At 38.0% G+C, this 15,039-nt stretch overlaps 1 protein-coding gene across 1 annotated transcript; it reads left to right on the forward strand.

Annotated features, from left to right (window-relative positions):
- Positions 1-802: 802 nt before the first annotated feature.
- Positions 803-14,289, forward strand: CLRN1 (clarin 1). The gene is made up of 3 exons (XM_038417077.2): positions 803-1,055; positions 11,767-11,946; positions 13,267-14,289. The coding sequence occupies exons 1-3, from the start codon at positions 803-805 to the stop codon at positions 13,533-13,535; spliced, it is 702 nt and encodes a 233-aa protein (XP_038273005.1). The 3' UTR covers positions 13,536-14,289.
- Positions 14,290-15,039: the final 750 nt, after the last annotated feature.

Consider the following 15,039-nt stretch of genomic DNA (forward strand, 5'->3'; position numbering starts at 1 on the left):
GGGCCTAACTACATAAGTGCTGTGAATAACATATTACTATATAAGAGTAAAACAAATGGAAATGATTTGCTTATATCTAAAACCCAAATTCAAATATATATTTGACCAAACTCCACCAAGAAGCTGGCATCTAGCCACATATTTTAAACAAAGTACTATTTAGCAAAACACACTAGCCCTGTTGTAAAGGAGATCTTGATGGGGAAAAGGACATTCCACCTAGGACTTCTGTCTCAGTTTCTGATTCTCTGTACTGCACAAGGAATAGTGAAACAAGCAGAAATGCTATATGTTGCTAGTTTTTAGAGTTATCACTGGAAAATTAAAACCACCTACAGAAGTTAACTTTTTGGACAGTTGATAACGTCACATGGCAGCCAAACCTATTTCTGTAATTTTCAGCTCACTCAATCAGACAAAGGATGAAGAAGAGGAGAAACATTCATCAAATTACACAGAGGGTTCCATCTGTTATCTTAAACCTTTGTTATCAAGTAACACAGAGGATATGCTGAAAAACACTTTGCAAACAGTTTTATTTTACAGCTTCTTTTAAAATGTTTGTATATAAATTAGGATTATATAGGGGAATAGGGAAAAAAAGAATTAAAAGCTTCTTTGGGGGGGGAAATTACTTAGCACTATAGCAGCATACTAGTACTATGAGGGGACGGGCTATCACTGAGTTGAAATTGCAGTTTTCGGGTTGGATAGTATGTCTGCTTTGCTGATGTGATGAAGATCGTTTTGCTCTCTTATTAAAAGTTTTGTTCCTTCCCTAGAAAGGACTTTGCAAGCAGCCATGCCAGCCCAACAGAAGAAAGTGATATTTTGCATAGCTGGGGTGTTAAGCTTTGCTTGTGCTCTAGGCATTGCAGCAGCCATCGGAACTCAGTTATGGATCAAAGGAACAATACTGTGCAAAACTGGAGCTCTGCTTGTCAACGCTACAGGACCAGAACTGGAGAAGTTTATTGGTGAAATTCAGTATGGGCTTTTCTATGGGGAGCGTGTTAGACAATGTGGGCTAGGAGGGAGACCTTTTCGATTTTCATGTAAGTAACAATGACATTTGAATTATTTAATACCTTAGTGCACACTACCATGATAATGAGCAGAGAAATGCTGCAGTGTTCTTATTTACTTAAGAGTTTTAACAAGTGCGAAATATTCTAAGATGAAATGGTATTTTCTGAAGTGTGTCCATCTTAACATTTAAACTACCTTACTAATATTAGTTACAGTATTAGTGACTATTTCAATGCACCTCTCTTATGGTTTAATACAACAAATAGCTATTTCCCCCTAATTTTTTGTTACTTTGAAAGAATGATTTTGTTGTCTATTTATCTATTTTATGTTCTATTGTGAAATCAACAGCAGTAAGGTAACAGCAGCCTTATTAGAAAGACAGCACAAAGCCTCATTTACTGCTTTTGAAGAACATAGCAGCAAAAGATAACAATCCGCTGCATTAATTGGGAAAACATACTGGGTTTATGCTAGTAACTGTTCGATTAATTGACTTGCAAATTGAATTGTATATCTGACAGATACAGAGTTTAATGAAAGGAGACGGTTAGAAATTGTTTTGATTTACATGCAATATTCATAACCTGTTCATCTTCAAGGATAAAAAGATTAATACATTGATCAAGTGAACATACAGTTTATATATAGCAACATATTAAATGGATAATAACAAATGGATCTTTGTTTTATGTACGTATCTTACAATATGCCACATGAAATTATTATTACAAAAGACAATTTGGAAGCAGTCTTCTGAAACAGTACTGGTAAATTGCTTGCATCAATCATCTGTGGTGGTATAAGGTTACCAGATTATGCATCAGAAAAGATTTACTATATACTATTTTTGCAGAGGTATCAGACCAAATTCATTTAGTTTACTGTTAAACTTTGATATGTCTAAATTCCATAATGAGTCTATTTATGACAGTTCTCTTTCCTGGCTGTCACAATATGCTGATGTTCTACCCTGCAGGTTACAGTCTGGGATGAATTTTCAGAGCAGTCTACTAAATCCCAAGGAATTAGATTTCATCTGTAGATATTATGATGAACTGCAAATGATAATGCAGATAGCACAACAGAGCACTGACTGGATTTAGTTCATGTTCATTAAGGTTGTTAAGACTGGCTAAGGAGAAAGCTGGGAATCACATGATTAGCGGGGGGAGTGGGGAGGTTGTCTCCCCAGCAGCTTGGGAATGTGTGAAGCACTAATGAGTTTTGGCAAAAGTTCCAGCAGAGAGCCTGATTCTGCAATGCTTACACTGAGCAGAATTTACTTAGACAAGTAGTTCTACTGACTTTCATTCAAATAGAGACTACTCAGCATGAGTAAGGGTTGCAGAATTGGACCCTGAGTTATTAGAACACCTGCATTGTCCTCATATTGTAAAGTAAAATGGTTATAATGCATTTTCCTAGCCTAAAATGGCTGGGTTCATGGAACTAGTCATTACCAAAATGATTTACTAGTCTGTTCTGAATTGGTCACTTCTAATCTGACATCACTTCTGCTTCTATATAAAGAGAAATTATGAATGTGCTCTTAATAGGTTTGTATGATTTATAATAATAATACATCAAAGGATCTGAAAGTGCTTTATTAAAGTGGAGTTTAGAGCTGGGAAAATACTGCAACAAATTTTCCATGAATAGCTACTCCCATTTTAAATTAATTTGCTCCCTGGTCATACTTGCACTCTTTGGGTTTGTCTTCCCTGCAAAAAATAAATAAATAAATAAATAAAGGTGTTTTCTTAATTCACATTAGCTAACATGAGATAAAATAGCACTGAAGATGTACAAACTTGTTTTTTAACTTAGGTTTGCAGCTCACGTTCAACCCCTCACCTACAGGCTTTAACTCAAGGAGCTAGCTCAAATTAAAAACCAAATTGCTGTGTCTTTACTGCTATTTTAACCTGAGTTAGCTATCTTGGGTTAGCTAATGTGAGTTAAGAACTCACCTTTTTATTTTGCACTGGAGATATACCCTTTGGATGAGCTTTCTGGGACCATTCATCCAAACGAGCTTTATTGTCACAAATGTTCACCAAAAATTAATTTCAAAATGGCATTCGCTAGAATGTTATGCTTCACACCTACAAGTAACTGCACCCAGAAGTGCATGCATGCACATGCAATCGATGAACAGAAATAATACTAGTTGAGGTATCTAACTAATCACAGCTAAACATACTAAACACAGTGTGGAATGTTAAAAATTGAGCACTAGATAATCCGTCCACAGTGAACTATTTGATCTTTCCACATGGGAAAATATTCTTTAAATATTCATCAAATACATTTGAGTAATGAATAAATATGAGGAAATTGCAATGTTTGCACATATTTCACAAGCAAAAACGAGAGTGTGTTAAGAATAATACAAGAAACTCTAGCAAATATTATCATCCTAATTTTACAGATGGAGAAAATGAGGTACAAAGAGATTAAGTCCCTGATTCAGGAATGCACCCATTTTCCTGAGGAAGAGCCCTTAACTATGTACTTAAAGTTTAAGCATATGTGTCACTGCTTTCCTGAACAGGGGTCTAAGTGACTTGTTCAAGAACATAAAACAAATCAGTAGAGAGTTAGGCCTCCTAGCTCTCATTTCCCTAAGTCCGGGGTGGCCAACCTCTGGCTCAGAAGTTAATATGCGGCTCCTTGTATAGGCACCGATTCCAGGACTGGAGCTACAGGCGCCAACTTTCCACTGTGCTGGGGGATGTTCACTGCTCAACCCCTGGCTCTGCCAAAGGTCCTGCCCCCACTCCACCCCTTCTCACCCCCTCCCCTGAGCCTCCCATGACTTCACCCCTCCCTCCTTCCCCACAGAGCCTCCTGCATGCCATGAAGCAGCTGATCGGGAGGTGCGGGGAAAGAAGGGGAAGCGCTGATTGGCGGGGCTGCCAGTGGGAGGAAGGCATTGGGAGCGGGGTGGGGGAACTGAGGGGGGGCTGCTGACTGTATTACTGTGGCTCTTTGACAATGTACATTGGCAAATTCTGGCTCCTTCTCAGGCTCAGGTTGGCCACCCCTGCCCTAAGTGAACAACTAGTGTATGTTGCCTTCCTTTTATCTAAATTAAATATGTGGCATTGCATTGTTATTTGAATAGATTTTCCCCTTTACAAGCCCATTGTAAATCCTACTTACATGCCCAGGAATATTTCATTGTAGCGTCCTCAGAAGAGACTACCAGGAAGTGATTACTGGCCCTAGTGTACATCTGAAACTGTAGAATCCCGCTAGGATGACCTGCTGCAACTAGGTTACAGCATAAATCTTATAAACACACCCTTTTGGAAAATCAGTCACTAAAGCATTTTTGTCTTGTGTGAACTTTCACAGAGAGTGGATGATGGAAGAGTTAATGTTCCCTTTACAAATAACTCAGACTATTTTTTATTTAGCTGAAAGAGCAAATGCATGTGATTTTTGTGTTTAAATATAATAAGGTAGCTTAATATCTGCATCTAAGGAAGGATTTCACCTGCACAGAGCCCAATTACTGAGAGACAGTTGACATTCTCCATATCTGTGGGAATATACACAACGTCTACACAAATTCTTTCTAGAAGTCATTATAAATGTCTCAGGAAGTAGTACGATATATGTGTCCACAGTTTAATGAACTGAAGTACACTGTAACACATCTGAGAAGAAACAGTCTGGAAAATAGGTTAAATGATTTAATTCTATGTTTGTTCCCATTAAATGTTCCCTACTGACCACTATATCTCTTTTAATTGTTAAATGAATTTGATCTGCCAGCAAACCCTGTCAGGCTGGGAAAAGACTTCTGCTTCATTTACTCTGGCTGATTCTCATCAGTTTCTGGGTCGGCAGATCATTTTCTAAAGGTCATTGGCATTCACATCAAGCACACAAATTCATTCATTATAATGAAGAAATGTTTTTCTTTCAAAACAACATCTCTGCTGAATTTAATTTTTCCTGATATGTCACCTATACAATTTTAAAATTTTAGACATAGCTGTCAAGGGTAACAGACAATACAATGTAGCTGTATGTTTACTTAAAATAAAGATTGATCTTATTAAGTTTGCAGTATTGTACTTTATCCCAAAACATTCACTAGTGCTGAAAGACTTAAGTCTGGAGAACCTTATTTGTGGTAGAATGTGTGATATACCCTTTTAGAAAGTCCACATGAACTAAAGACTTTGTTTTCCCTAGTTTATGGCTAACTTAATTGGCATAGTGCTAAAATGTATACCATTTACACTGATACTACTGTAAGTACTATTAGTAAGTACTATTTTGGGTAGTAAGAAAGTAAATGTGTAATATAAAGAATAAATGAAGGGCCTGATTTTCAGAACTATGCATGTGCAGTGACTGGGACTATGCATGAAACCTGGGTATTCAGATGTGCAAATGTCTAAGTAGTTAGTGGCTTGCAGCAGAAACAGCATTTGCAAATACCTGATTTATACATGCAATTGTGGTAAATGTTCTTGAAAATTAGGCATGCAATCTTGTACATAGTTTTGGGCATGCACACACATTTTAAAAATCAGACCCTAAATAGTAAGGAATGAATTGTAACTGTAGTTTGATGTCTTGAAAGTAGAAAAGGCTTGGTTCCTGCCTGGTGGTGGTGGCAGCAGTATCAGAGGGGTTGTTTGTTGCTGATGAACAGCAGTTCTGTAACTATGCTACAAAGGCTATAAGTGTTTGAACTGAATTTTATGTACATGGCTAGTTTTAAATGCAAAGTTCTTGGTGAATGCTAGAAATATATAAACTGGTATTCGAGGAATTCCTATGTTAATAACTCTGACTTTATGAGATTTGATTCTGCAATTGGACATGTTTCATCACAAGATAAGAGAACCATTGATGAGATTCTACCCCTCAGGGACTATCAAGGCAAAACCATAACTACATAATGCCTTTGTCCATCAACACCAGCCAAGACAAGTAGAGTTTTTAACAGATCTTTTGAATAGTGCTTTAAAGCGTTCTCACATTGGGCTGAGAGAGGGTAATGGGCAAGGAGAAGGGAATTTGAGTGCCTGGACTCGCTGTAGTGCACCCTAATATTTTTTAGACAATATTAAAGGTTACATTTAACAAAGCTCCTAGCAAATTTTACAAATGTTTGCTTAAATATAATTAATTTGCTGTTAATTTCATCATGACTATAAATGTTGCATTACCTGTTTTTATATGCTTACTGCATTGCCGGCTACAAAACTGTTTGCTGGTAAACATTTTACAAGGTAGATTAATTTATGTGAGGCTCTTACTTAGCTCTTTCTCAGCATGTTATAATCACAGCAAGGCAGTTTGAGGAGTGATTACCCCCAGTTTAATCATGCCCCTGTGGATCGGCAGTAGTTAAGTTTGTTCTATGGTTAGTTCTAATGTATTTGTTGTCACCGAACATATAAATGATTAAAAATTACTTATAAAAAATCTGATTCACTATCCACCCTGACCTGTGTAGGTATGGTCATAATTTGAACTAATAGCTAAAACCTAATACAAAAGACGCCAAAACCATATATAATTCCGAACATTTTATTTGATACTGTGTCTGATAAAATATCCCTTGTTTTTAGCTAAGCCTCAACATAGTTTCCAATTTTGCAGGCACAGTTTTTATCCTTCAGTAATAATTAAGTATGGGTGCAAAACTGCAGGCGTAATCATGTGCATGTTTATACCCATTAGATGGGTAACTGCTTGCTTTGTAGATGCCTTTAGGTAGTCAGGACAAAGAGCACAATTGCATATGCAACAAATTGTAGCCAAAATATTGAGGCCATTTTTAAAAAACAAATAGACACTTACAAGTTAGTGCTGATTAATGAGTTATTACATACAGAGTACTGTGCTTTGTAACAAGTAGCAAAGCAACAACCCACAAGAGGATGCAATCTGACCAAACTGATTGAGTTAGAGGTGTAAAACCAGCATGAGTCAGAGCAGAAAAAGGCCCACAATATCTATACATCTTATTTTGTCACTAGTTCCTTCTTCCTTTATTTTGACATCCCATTTTTTTAAAATTAAGGCTTCACTGTTTTCTTTTAAACTTCTCCTTTAATTCCCTCTCTCTTTTACATGCAGAACTATATTTTCAGACACAAAACGTTCCATTAAATGATTTACTTAAAGAAACTCAGGGAAGTGTTCTGATCTTATAAAATATCCTTGACCTTTGTCAGTTCCTAGCTTCAGCAGGCCATTTGGAGAATTTAGGAAGGGAAATTCTCTACTGTAAACCTAGCGCATTTGTTCCAGTTCATTGTTATAGTCCATAAACGAAAAAGGAAATACCAATTTTGCACTGAACCTCTTTGAGGAGGATTCAGGAACCTTGATAACAGCAAAGGTAATGTTATTACCCTCACACTTTCATAGAGCTCAGTCTTCCTTTTTCCTCTTTCTTCTCTTCCTCCCCAATGCATCCTGGAAATTGTAGTTCCTGGTTTCAAGGCTAGGGGAACAATTAGGAACAACTTACAAACACAAACTGGGGTAGCTATCTGCATCTAGGTAGATACAACTCAGCCTTCCCCTTAATAATAACCATTGTAAAACTTTAAACAGTCATTTCCAAACCATGATTTGAGTCTGCTAGCAAAGTCTTCCAATCTTTGTTTCACACTTCTCCTAATACCTGGAAAGGCAGGAACAAAACTAAGCAGTGCAGCAATTCTTACTACTACAGATTGTCCATCATTATTATTGGTGTCATTGATGTTCTCTGGTCCAAGATGGAAAATTAGCTCTCTATTCTTCAGCTGCTGGCTGATGAGCTGCAGACAATCTTGAAATGTTCCATTTCTTTCTATATATTAATATAGCAGAAATCCAAGGAGATTCTGCTATCTGCAAAGGACATTAATATCTTGAATGCCTTTTTTGACTCTGTATGGCTGCTTCACACAATCTACAATTTGAAACTTGCGAGATTTAGCACCTTTTTTATGATCTACATACTGTCTGTATTTCTGCTGTTTATTCTTAACACATTCACAAATAGTTTCATTGGAAGGTTTAATTGAAAAAGGAGAACATGAGCCCTTGACAGGTAGTAAGTCGTGTATTGGCCTGGTGTCCTCTGAACAGTTCAAAGGTTGATACTCTTGTTGTTGAGTGCGGAGTGGTCCTGTAAGCAAACAGTGTTTCAAGTCAAGCTTGCAAACTGATAAGTTGCAAACATTCTTTCACCAGTCTGTTCGTTCTCTCAACTAGACCATTAGCTCTAGGATGGTATAAGCAAACAGTTTTGTGCTTGACACTATTGCTAGTGAGAGAGTGTTGCATTTCAATAGCGGTCAATTGCATTCCATTGCAAGACACCAATTCCTTGGGAAATCCTTCTTGGGAGAAGACTGATGACATGACCTTAATCACTCTTTAAGTGGTAACCATTCCAGTGAATCTATCTTCTGGACACTTTGAATGAATCTACCAATACTATGGCAAACCTTTGCATAACAGGCTGATCCTCAAATGGTCCTATTATGTTGAGAGCCATATTCTCCCATGGACAGCTTGGATAGTCAACTATTGTTAAACATTAAAAGCTAATGTGGTTTTGGGATGCATCAGGAGAGGTATTTCCAGTAGGGATAAGGAGGTTTTAGTACCATTATACAAGGCACTGGTGAGACCTCACCTGGAATACTGTGTGCAGTGCTGGTCTCCCATGTTTAAAAAGGATGAATTCAAACTGGAGCAGGTACAGAGAAGGGCTACTAGGATGAACCGAGGAATGGAAAACTTGTCTTATGAAAGGAGAATTAAGGAGCTTGGCTTGTTTAGCCTAACTAAAAGAAGGTTGAGGGGAGATATGATTGCTCTCTATAAATATATCAGAGGGATAAATACCGGAGAGGGAGAGGAATTATTTAAGCTCAGCACCAATGTGGACACAAGAACAAATGGGTATAAACTGGCACCAGGAAGTTTAGACTTGAAATTAGACAAAGGTTTCTAACCATCAGAGGAGTGAAGTTTTGGAATAGCCTTCCAAGGGAAGCAGTGGGGGCAAAAGATCTATCTGGCTTTAAGATTCTACTCGATAAGTTTATGAAGGAGATGGTATGATGGGATAATGTGATTCTGGTAATTAATTGATCTTTAAATATTCAGGGTAAATAGGCCTAATCCCCTGAGATGGGATATTAGATGGATGGGATCTGAGTTACCCAGGAAAGAATTTTCTGTAGTATCTGGCTGGTGAATCTTGCCCATATGCTCAGGGTTTAGCTGATCGCCATATTTGGGGTCGGGAAGGAATTTTCCTCCAGGGCAGATTGGAAGAGGCCCTGGAGGTTTTTCGCCTTCCTCTGTAGCATGGGGCACGGGTCACTTGAGGGAGGATTCTCTGCTCCTTGAAGTCTTTAAACCACGATTTGAGGACTTCAATAGCTCAGACATGGGTGAGGTTTTTCGTAGTTGTGGGTGGGTGGGATTCTGTGGCCTGCATTGTGCAGGAGGTCGGACTAGATGATCAGAATGGTCCCTTCTGATCTTAGTATCTATGAATCTATGAATCTATTGTGAGAAGGATGCTGAAGGTTTTATGTGACCTATCTCTACTAACATAAGCCATACAATTCTTGATTATTTCATCAACTTGCTTGTCCATCCCTGGCTACCAGAAGGCTTGTCACAGTTGTCTTTTGGTTAGACTCATCCTCAGATGTCCTTCATGTGCCATGTGAATCAATCATACTCAAAAATGTAAGCACAAGACAGTCATTTCTCAAAATCCATTCATTTACACAAGGGACAGCTCATGTGATATGTGTCTATATGGTTGCAAGTGTTCTGGTGTCATCTGTTGAGAATGTAAGTCTTTAGGTCCTGAAGTACATTGTTTTTTCTCATGACTGTTGCCCACTCTCAGAATGTGATCACTCCTTGGGTTGTAGCAGATATTTGCGCAATGACAATCTCTTCATTATCTTTCTCTATTTAAACTCATGATAAAGTATGTAGGTGAGACAGACAATCTACAGTGGTATTCTTGGCACCTGGAAGATATACTGTCTGGAAATCAAAGTCCATTTGTTTGGTGGCCCATTTGGCAATTCTTGGTGTTGCTCACCCACAACCTCACATGCTGAATAAAGTTTAAAGTTTGTGATCAGATCTTAAAGATAAATCCAAACTCCTCCAAACCCATCAAACAAAACTCTGAATTAATTCCATACATTTACTACAGCTACATAAATGACCAAAACAATCCAGTGTCCAGCACTTTTTTGTTACTTATAGAAGACTATGGACCAGAGTTAACGGTGATGTCAATAAAAACAACAAGGAGTCCAATGGCACCTTAAAGACTAACAGATTTATTTGGCCATAAGCTTTCGTGGGCTAGAACCCACTTCATCCCACGAAAGCTTATGCCCAAATAAATCTATTAGCCTTTAAGGTGCCACCAGACTCCTTGTTGTTTTTGTGGATACAGACTAACACGGCTACCCCCTGATACTTGACATCATGTGAGGTGATGTCAATGTAACCTACATAAGGTGTATTTGCTCAGAAAATTTATTTAAGTGGTTTAAGCAAAATAGAATAAATTGCAACAATTTGGCATTCAGTAAGTGTGTCAACCAAGTATACCTTACACCAGTTTGGGATTTGGTGGGGACAAAATTTGTCCTTGTATAATCATGTGACACTCTGAAACCTGTTAGTTGAAACCCACTAAGCCAGTGTGGAATTTTGCCCTAGAAAATGAATGGGAAGGTTCCCTATAAATTAAGTGAGGTGAGAGCTGTATTTTCTTAGACCATTTTCTTGCTGCATTCTCCCCTCCCTCCACTGCCCTTCTCCCCACCAGCTTGGTGTGCAAGTTACACTCTTTATCACCACCATTGGACCTGGTTTTCCACTCTCTTGCACCTTGTGTCATTATTTAGACCTATGCAACCTGGATCTGATTTACCACTACATTCTTCCCGTTTTATGACAGGCTAACTTAACTGACATTAAAAACAATGTCAAATGGGTACCAGTTACATTACTTTGCAATTTACATGCAACAGGATCTGTTTCTTGACCAACTTATGCCCAACATATAATTTGCACCACTATTTACATCAGTACTGAATTTGGCCCAGAGACTTCCAGGGTGTTGAAATGTTGTACTCTAGTCTGCATTTTATTTTGTCCCTAGGCTCTGTGTAACAGAAGGAATACTTACAGATGTTGAAGCATTTTAGTTTGTTCTAATACCATTTGGGAGTAGGGACTGAACATTTAGTATGCTGATTCAAGGCATATTTTTAGCATTTAAAAATTCAAATATGTGGAATTTACATTCTTTAAAAGCTCAACACAATAAGGCTGGCTCAGATAGAATGCTCTTAAAAGCTTGGACATCACAAGGTAAGGTTTTGAGTTACTCTCTGGGCACAGAAAGGGCAGTAATTATTAATACATGTAGGTAGATGTGATCAAGAAGGTGAGATGAGGTTTCCCCAAAGCTAGTCTCTCTCTTTTGGCCAATTTGCACTTCTGAATTCCACAATGTGCTTCTCTTTAAACATCCTTGCAAATCTGTTTATAATTAAATCTGATTACTTCATTTTCCTCTTTCATTGAATTCTGAGAAGCACAATTTAAAACAATTAGCACAGAGCAGCACAAAATCCCTGCTCAGATTTTTAAAATGATAATTTTGTCTAATGTTTGTAGTAATTTTTTGTTCTATTTTGTTTTTAGTTTTTCCAGATTTGCTCAAAATTATCCCTGCAAGTATCCATGTAAGTGTCATTCTCTTCTGTACAGTACTGATAGTCTTTGCTCTGGTGGGAACAGGTTTCTTCATGTACAATGCATTTGGCAATCCTTATGAAACTCTGCATGGTCCAGTAGGGTTATATCTTTGGAGCTTCATTTCATGTAAGTACTTTAGTATAATTCTGCACTTAAATTAGTCACTTATTCATATTTAATGACTTAAGATAAGTGATCTATTTAATAAAACATGATACTGTACTGAGAATTGTAGCTGCATTGAATCTGAACCTGAAAACTATAGCTGGGTGGAGAAAGATATTCCATTTTGGAGGATTGTGCTATTTTAAAATTTGGTTCAGTTTTGATTCTGAACAAACCCCAAAACTTCAAAATTCTCCATAACAGGGTAGGAAGCATGGCCATTAGTTAGTCTGCAGCCACAGACCTTGGAAGCCTGGCTTCCCCAGCACCCTACCAGACAGGTCCCAGAGAGCCAGGCAGGCAAACTGGCTAGATTCTAGGTAGGGTTTCAAAACTTGCCTGGCAAGCAAGGTTCCATTTGTCAGATTCAAACCATCTCCACAGAACATTTTGTTTTTGATGAATCAGCAAATTCTAACACCAAAAAAACTCTTTTTTTTTTTTAATTTGTTGGGAAACCCACCTGGGAATCTTTGGGCTTGACGCTCCCATTTGTTCCCTTGACGTCAGTGGAATTTCACTGGTGCAACTGTGGGGAGAAAAGGGCTCTGTATTAGTACCTTATTAGGAAGAACAATAGGCCTGATTCTTATCTCAACACCACTGACTTCACTGGGATTACTCCTGATTGACATCAGTGCGAGATCAAAATCAGGCACAGGGGCCTTTCTTTGCAAGAGGCAGATTCATTGCCAACATTTCACACTTTGTAAGGGTTGCAACTGGAAAGCATCCTATTTGAAGAAGCCCATTAGGGACATGAAATCTACTGCCACTTGCAGTAAAAAGAATGAGGCATATTAGACTTTTAACTAGAGTAAATTTTTACTATTAGTTTAGCTGGAGAGAAAAATTGTGCTAAGGGATGTTGCTCATTAAGACCCTGATCAGCAAAGTAGTTAAGTACATACTTATCTTTAAACACCTGGGCAGTCCCATTAACATCAATTGTATTATTCATATGCTTAATAGTCAAGTTAAGTACTTGCATATGTGCTTTGCTGGACTGAGGCCTTACACTAGATATAACACTTGGTATGGTTGGCTATTGAGGTCCTAATCCAAAATTCACTGGAGTCGATGGAAAGAATCCAATTGACTTCGATGGCCATTGGATCAGGTCCTGAAAAAGAAGCCCCTTGGAAGGAGTCAGTTAAGTGACCACAAAATATATACTGAAATGTAATGAAAATGACATTTTACTTTTTGGTTATTATGTCACTCATAAAGATTTGTTGTTAGGAAATTCTCAGAGCAGTGATGTTTCTTGTTCTATTTCAGGTTCTTGCAGTTGTCTCATCATGATACTATTTTCTTCAGAAGTGAAAATTCACCACCTCTCTGAGAAAATTGCAAATTACAAAGAGGGAAGTTTCATCTTTAAAACTCACAATGAACAATTTCAGGATTCATTCTGGATCATCCTGGTTTGCTCCTTGGTGCACTTCCTGAATGTTTTGCTAATACGGCTTGCTGGATTTGAATTTCCTTTTTCAAAATCTAAAGAGTCAGAGACAACAACTATTGGAGCAGTTGATCTCATGTACTAGCCTGATGTCAATTTTTAATAACATTTCAAGCAAAAAAGGTTAATCTCAGATACTTTCAACAATGACCAAATCTATCTGGTTTTACATGATTAATTTGAAAGACATTAAAATCAAGAAGAAATCTAAAATAAATGTCAACACAGTAAATACAATAAAGGCATAGTATGCATGGTCCTCATTAGGACTAGATCAAGATATCCTTACTCCCATCATGTAGTACCTTGTCATGACAGCAGTCCCATTTGTTTCAATGGGATTATGAAAGAAATAAGATATAACAGTGATCTTGGCCCTATGTACTTTAATAAAGGAGGAAAGCAAACATTTCCATTAGCAGTACAGCATTTGCTTATATCTGTAAAGGTAGTGGTATATTGGAATGACTGCTACTAATGTTTTATGTAGTAAGACTGGACTAAGAATTCCACTCCGGCCAACAAATGAAAAGTGGTGAGTGCACCAGAAAGCTGTAAACACAAAATGAAAGAAAACAGAATGTATTGTTGCAGCTTAAGTAACAAATTTAGGGCCCATACCTGCAAAACAAGGTGATGAATTCTCTCACTCAAGTACAATGACCACGAGTAATGTTCAAAACCATGCTGGGGGGCAGGGGCGGTTATTCCAAACAGGAGGGGGGAGAGGAGGAGAAATCTACAGAATATGTAACCAAACTAGCAGGCTGCATACCCAATTGCTTGCAGTGCCTTGATAGTTACAAATGCTCCATATTTGAGGGTCTGGGAGTTGGGTATTCAGCACCTCCCAGGCTTGCTGAGTACCTTGCACTATTGAGTCCATAAAAGAGAGACTGTCCTATAACCTTATCTATTATAAGCCTCCATGCCTCCTAAATTGCTCAGAAAAAAGTCTCCTTTCTGCCTCCTGTTTCCTCATGTGTTGTCTGCTGCCCCCACTTAAAAAAAGAAAAGAGAGAGGTTAACCAGACAAAGGATTTTTGCAATACAAGAGTTTGAACAGCAGGGGATTTTTTTTAATTAGTTATTACAGAAGCTCCATTTTTTAAAAAACTCATTTGTTCTCAGTGGTGCAGGTAAACAACATTAGAGGAAGATAGCGGACAACTTAAACCCACACATATTTCACAGGTACCACATCTACCATCTTAGAGACTAACAAATTTATTAGAGCATAAGCTTTCGTGAGCTACAGCTCACTTCTTCGGATGCATTTGGTGGAAAAAACAGAGGAGAGATTTATATACACACACACAGAGAACATGAAACAATGGGTTTATCATACACACTGTAAGGAGAGTGATCACTTAAGATAAGCCATCACCAACAGCAGGGGGGGGAAAAGGAGGAAAACCTTTCATGGTGACAAGCAGGTAGGCTAATTCCAGCAGTTAACAAGAATATCAGAGGAACAGTGGGGGGTGGGGTGGGAGGGAGAAATACCATGGGGAAATAGTTTTACTTTGTGTAATGACTCATCCATTCCCAGTCTCTATTCAAGCCTAAGTTAATTGTATCCAGTTTGC

Source organism: Dermochelys coriacea, chromosome 9 (genome assembly GCF_009764565.3).
Source record: "Dermochelys coriacea isolate rDerCor1 chromosome 9, rDerCor1.pri.v4, whole genome shotgun sequence".
Lineage (NCBI taxonomy): Eukaryota > Metazoa > Chordata > Testudines > Dermochelyidae > Dermochelys > Dermochelys coriacea.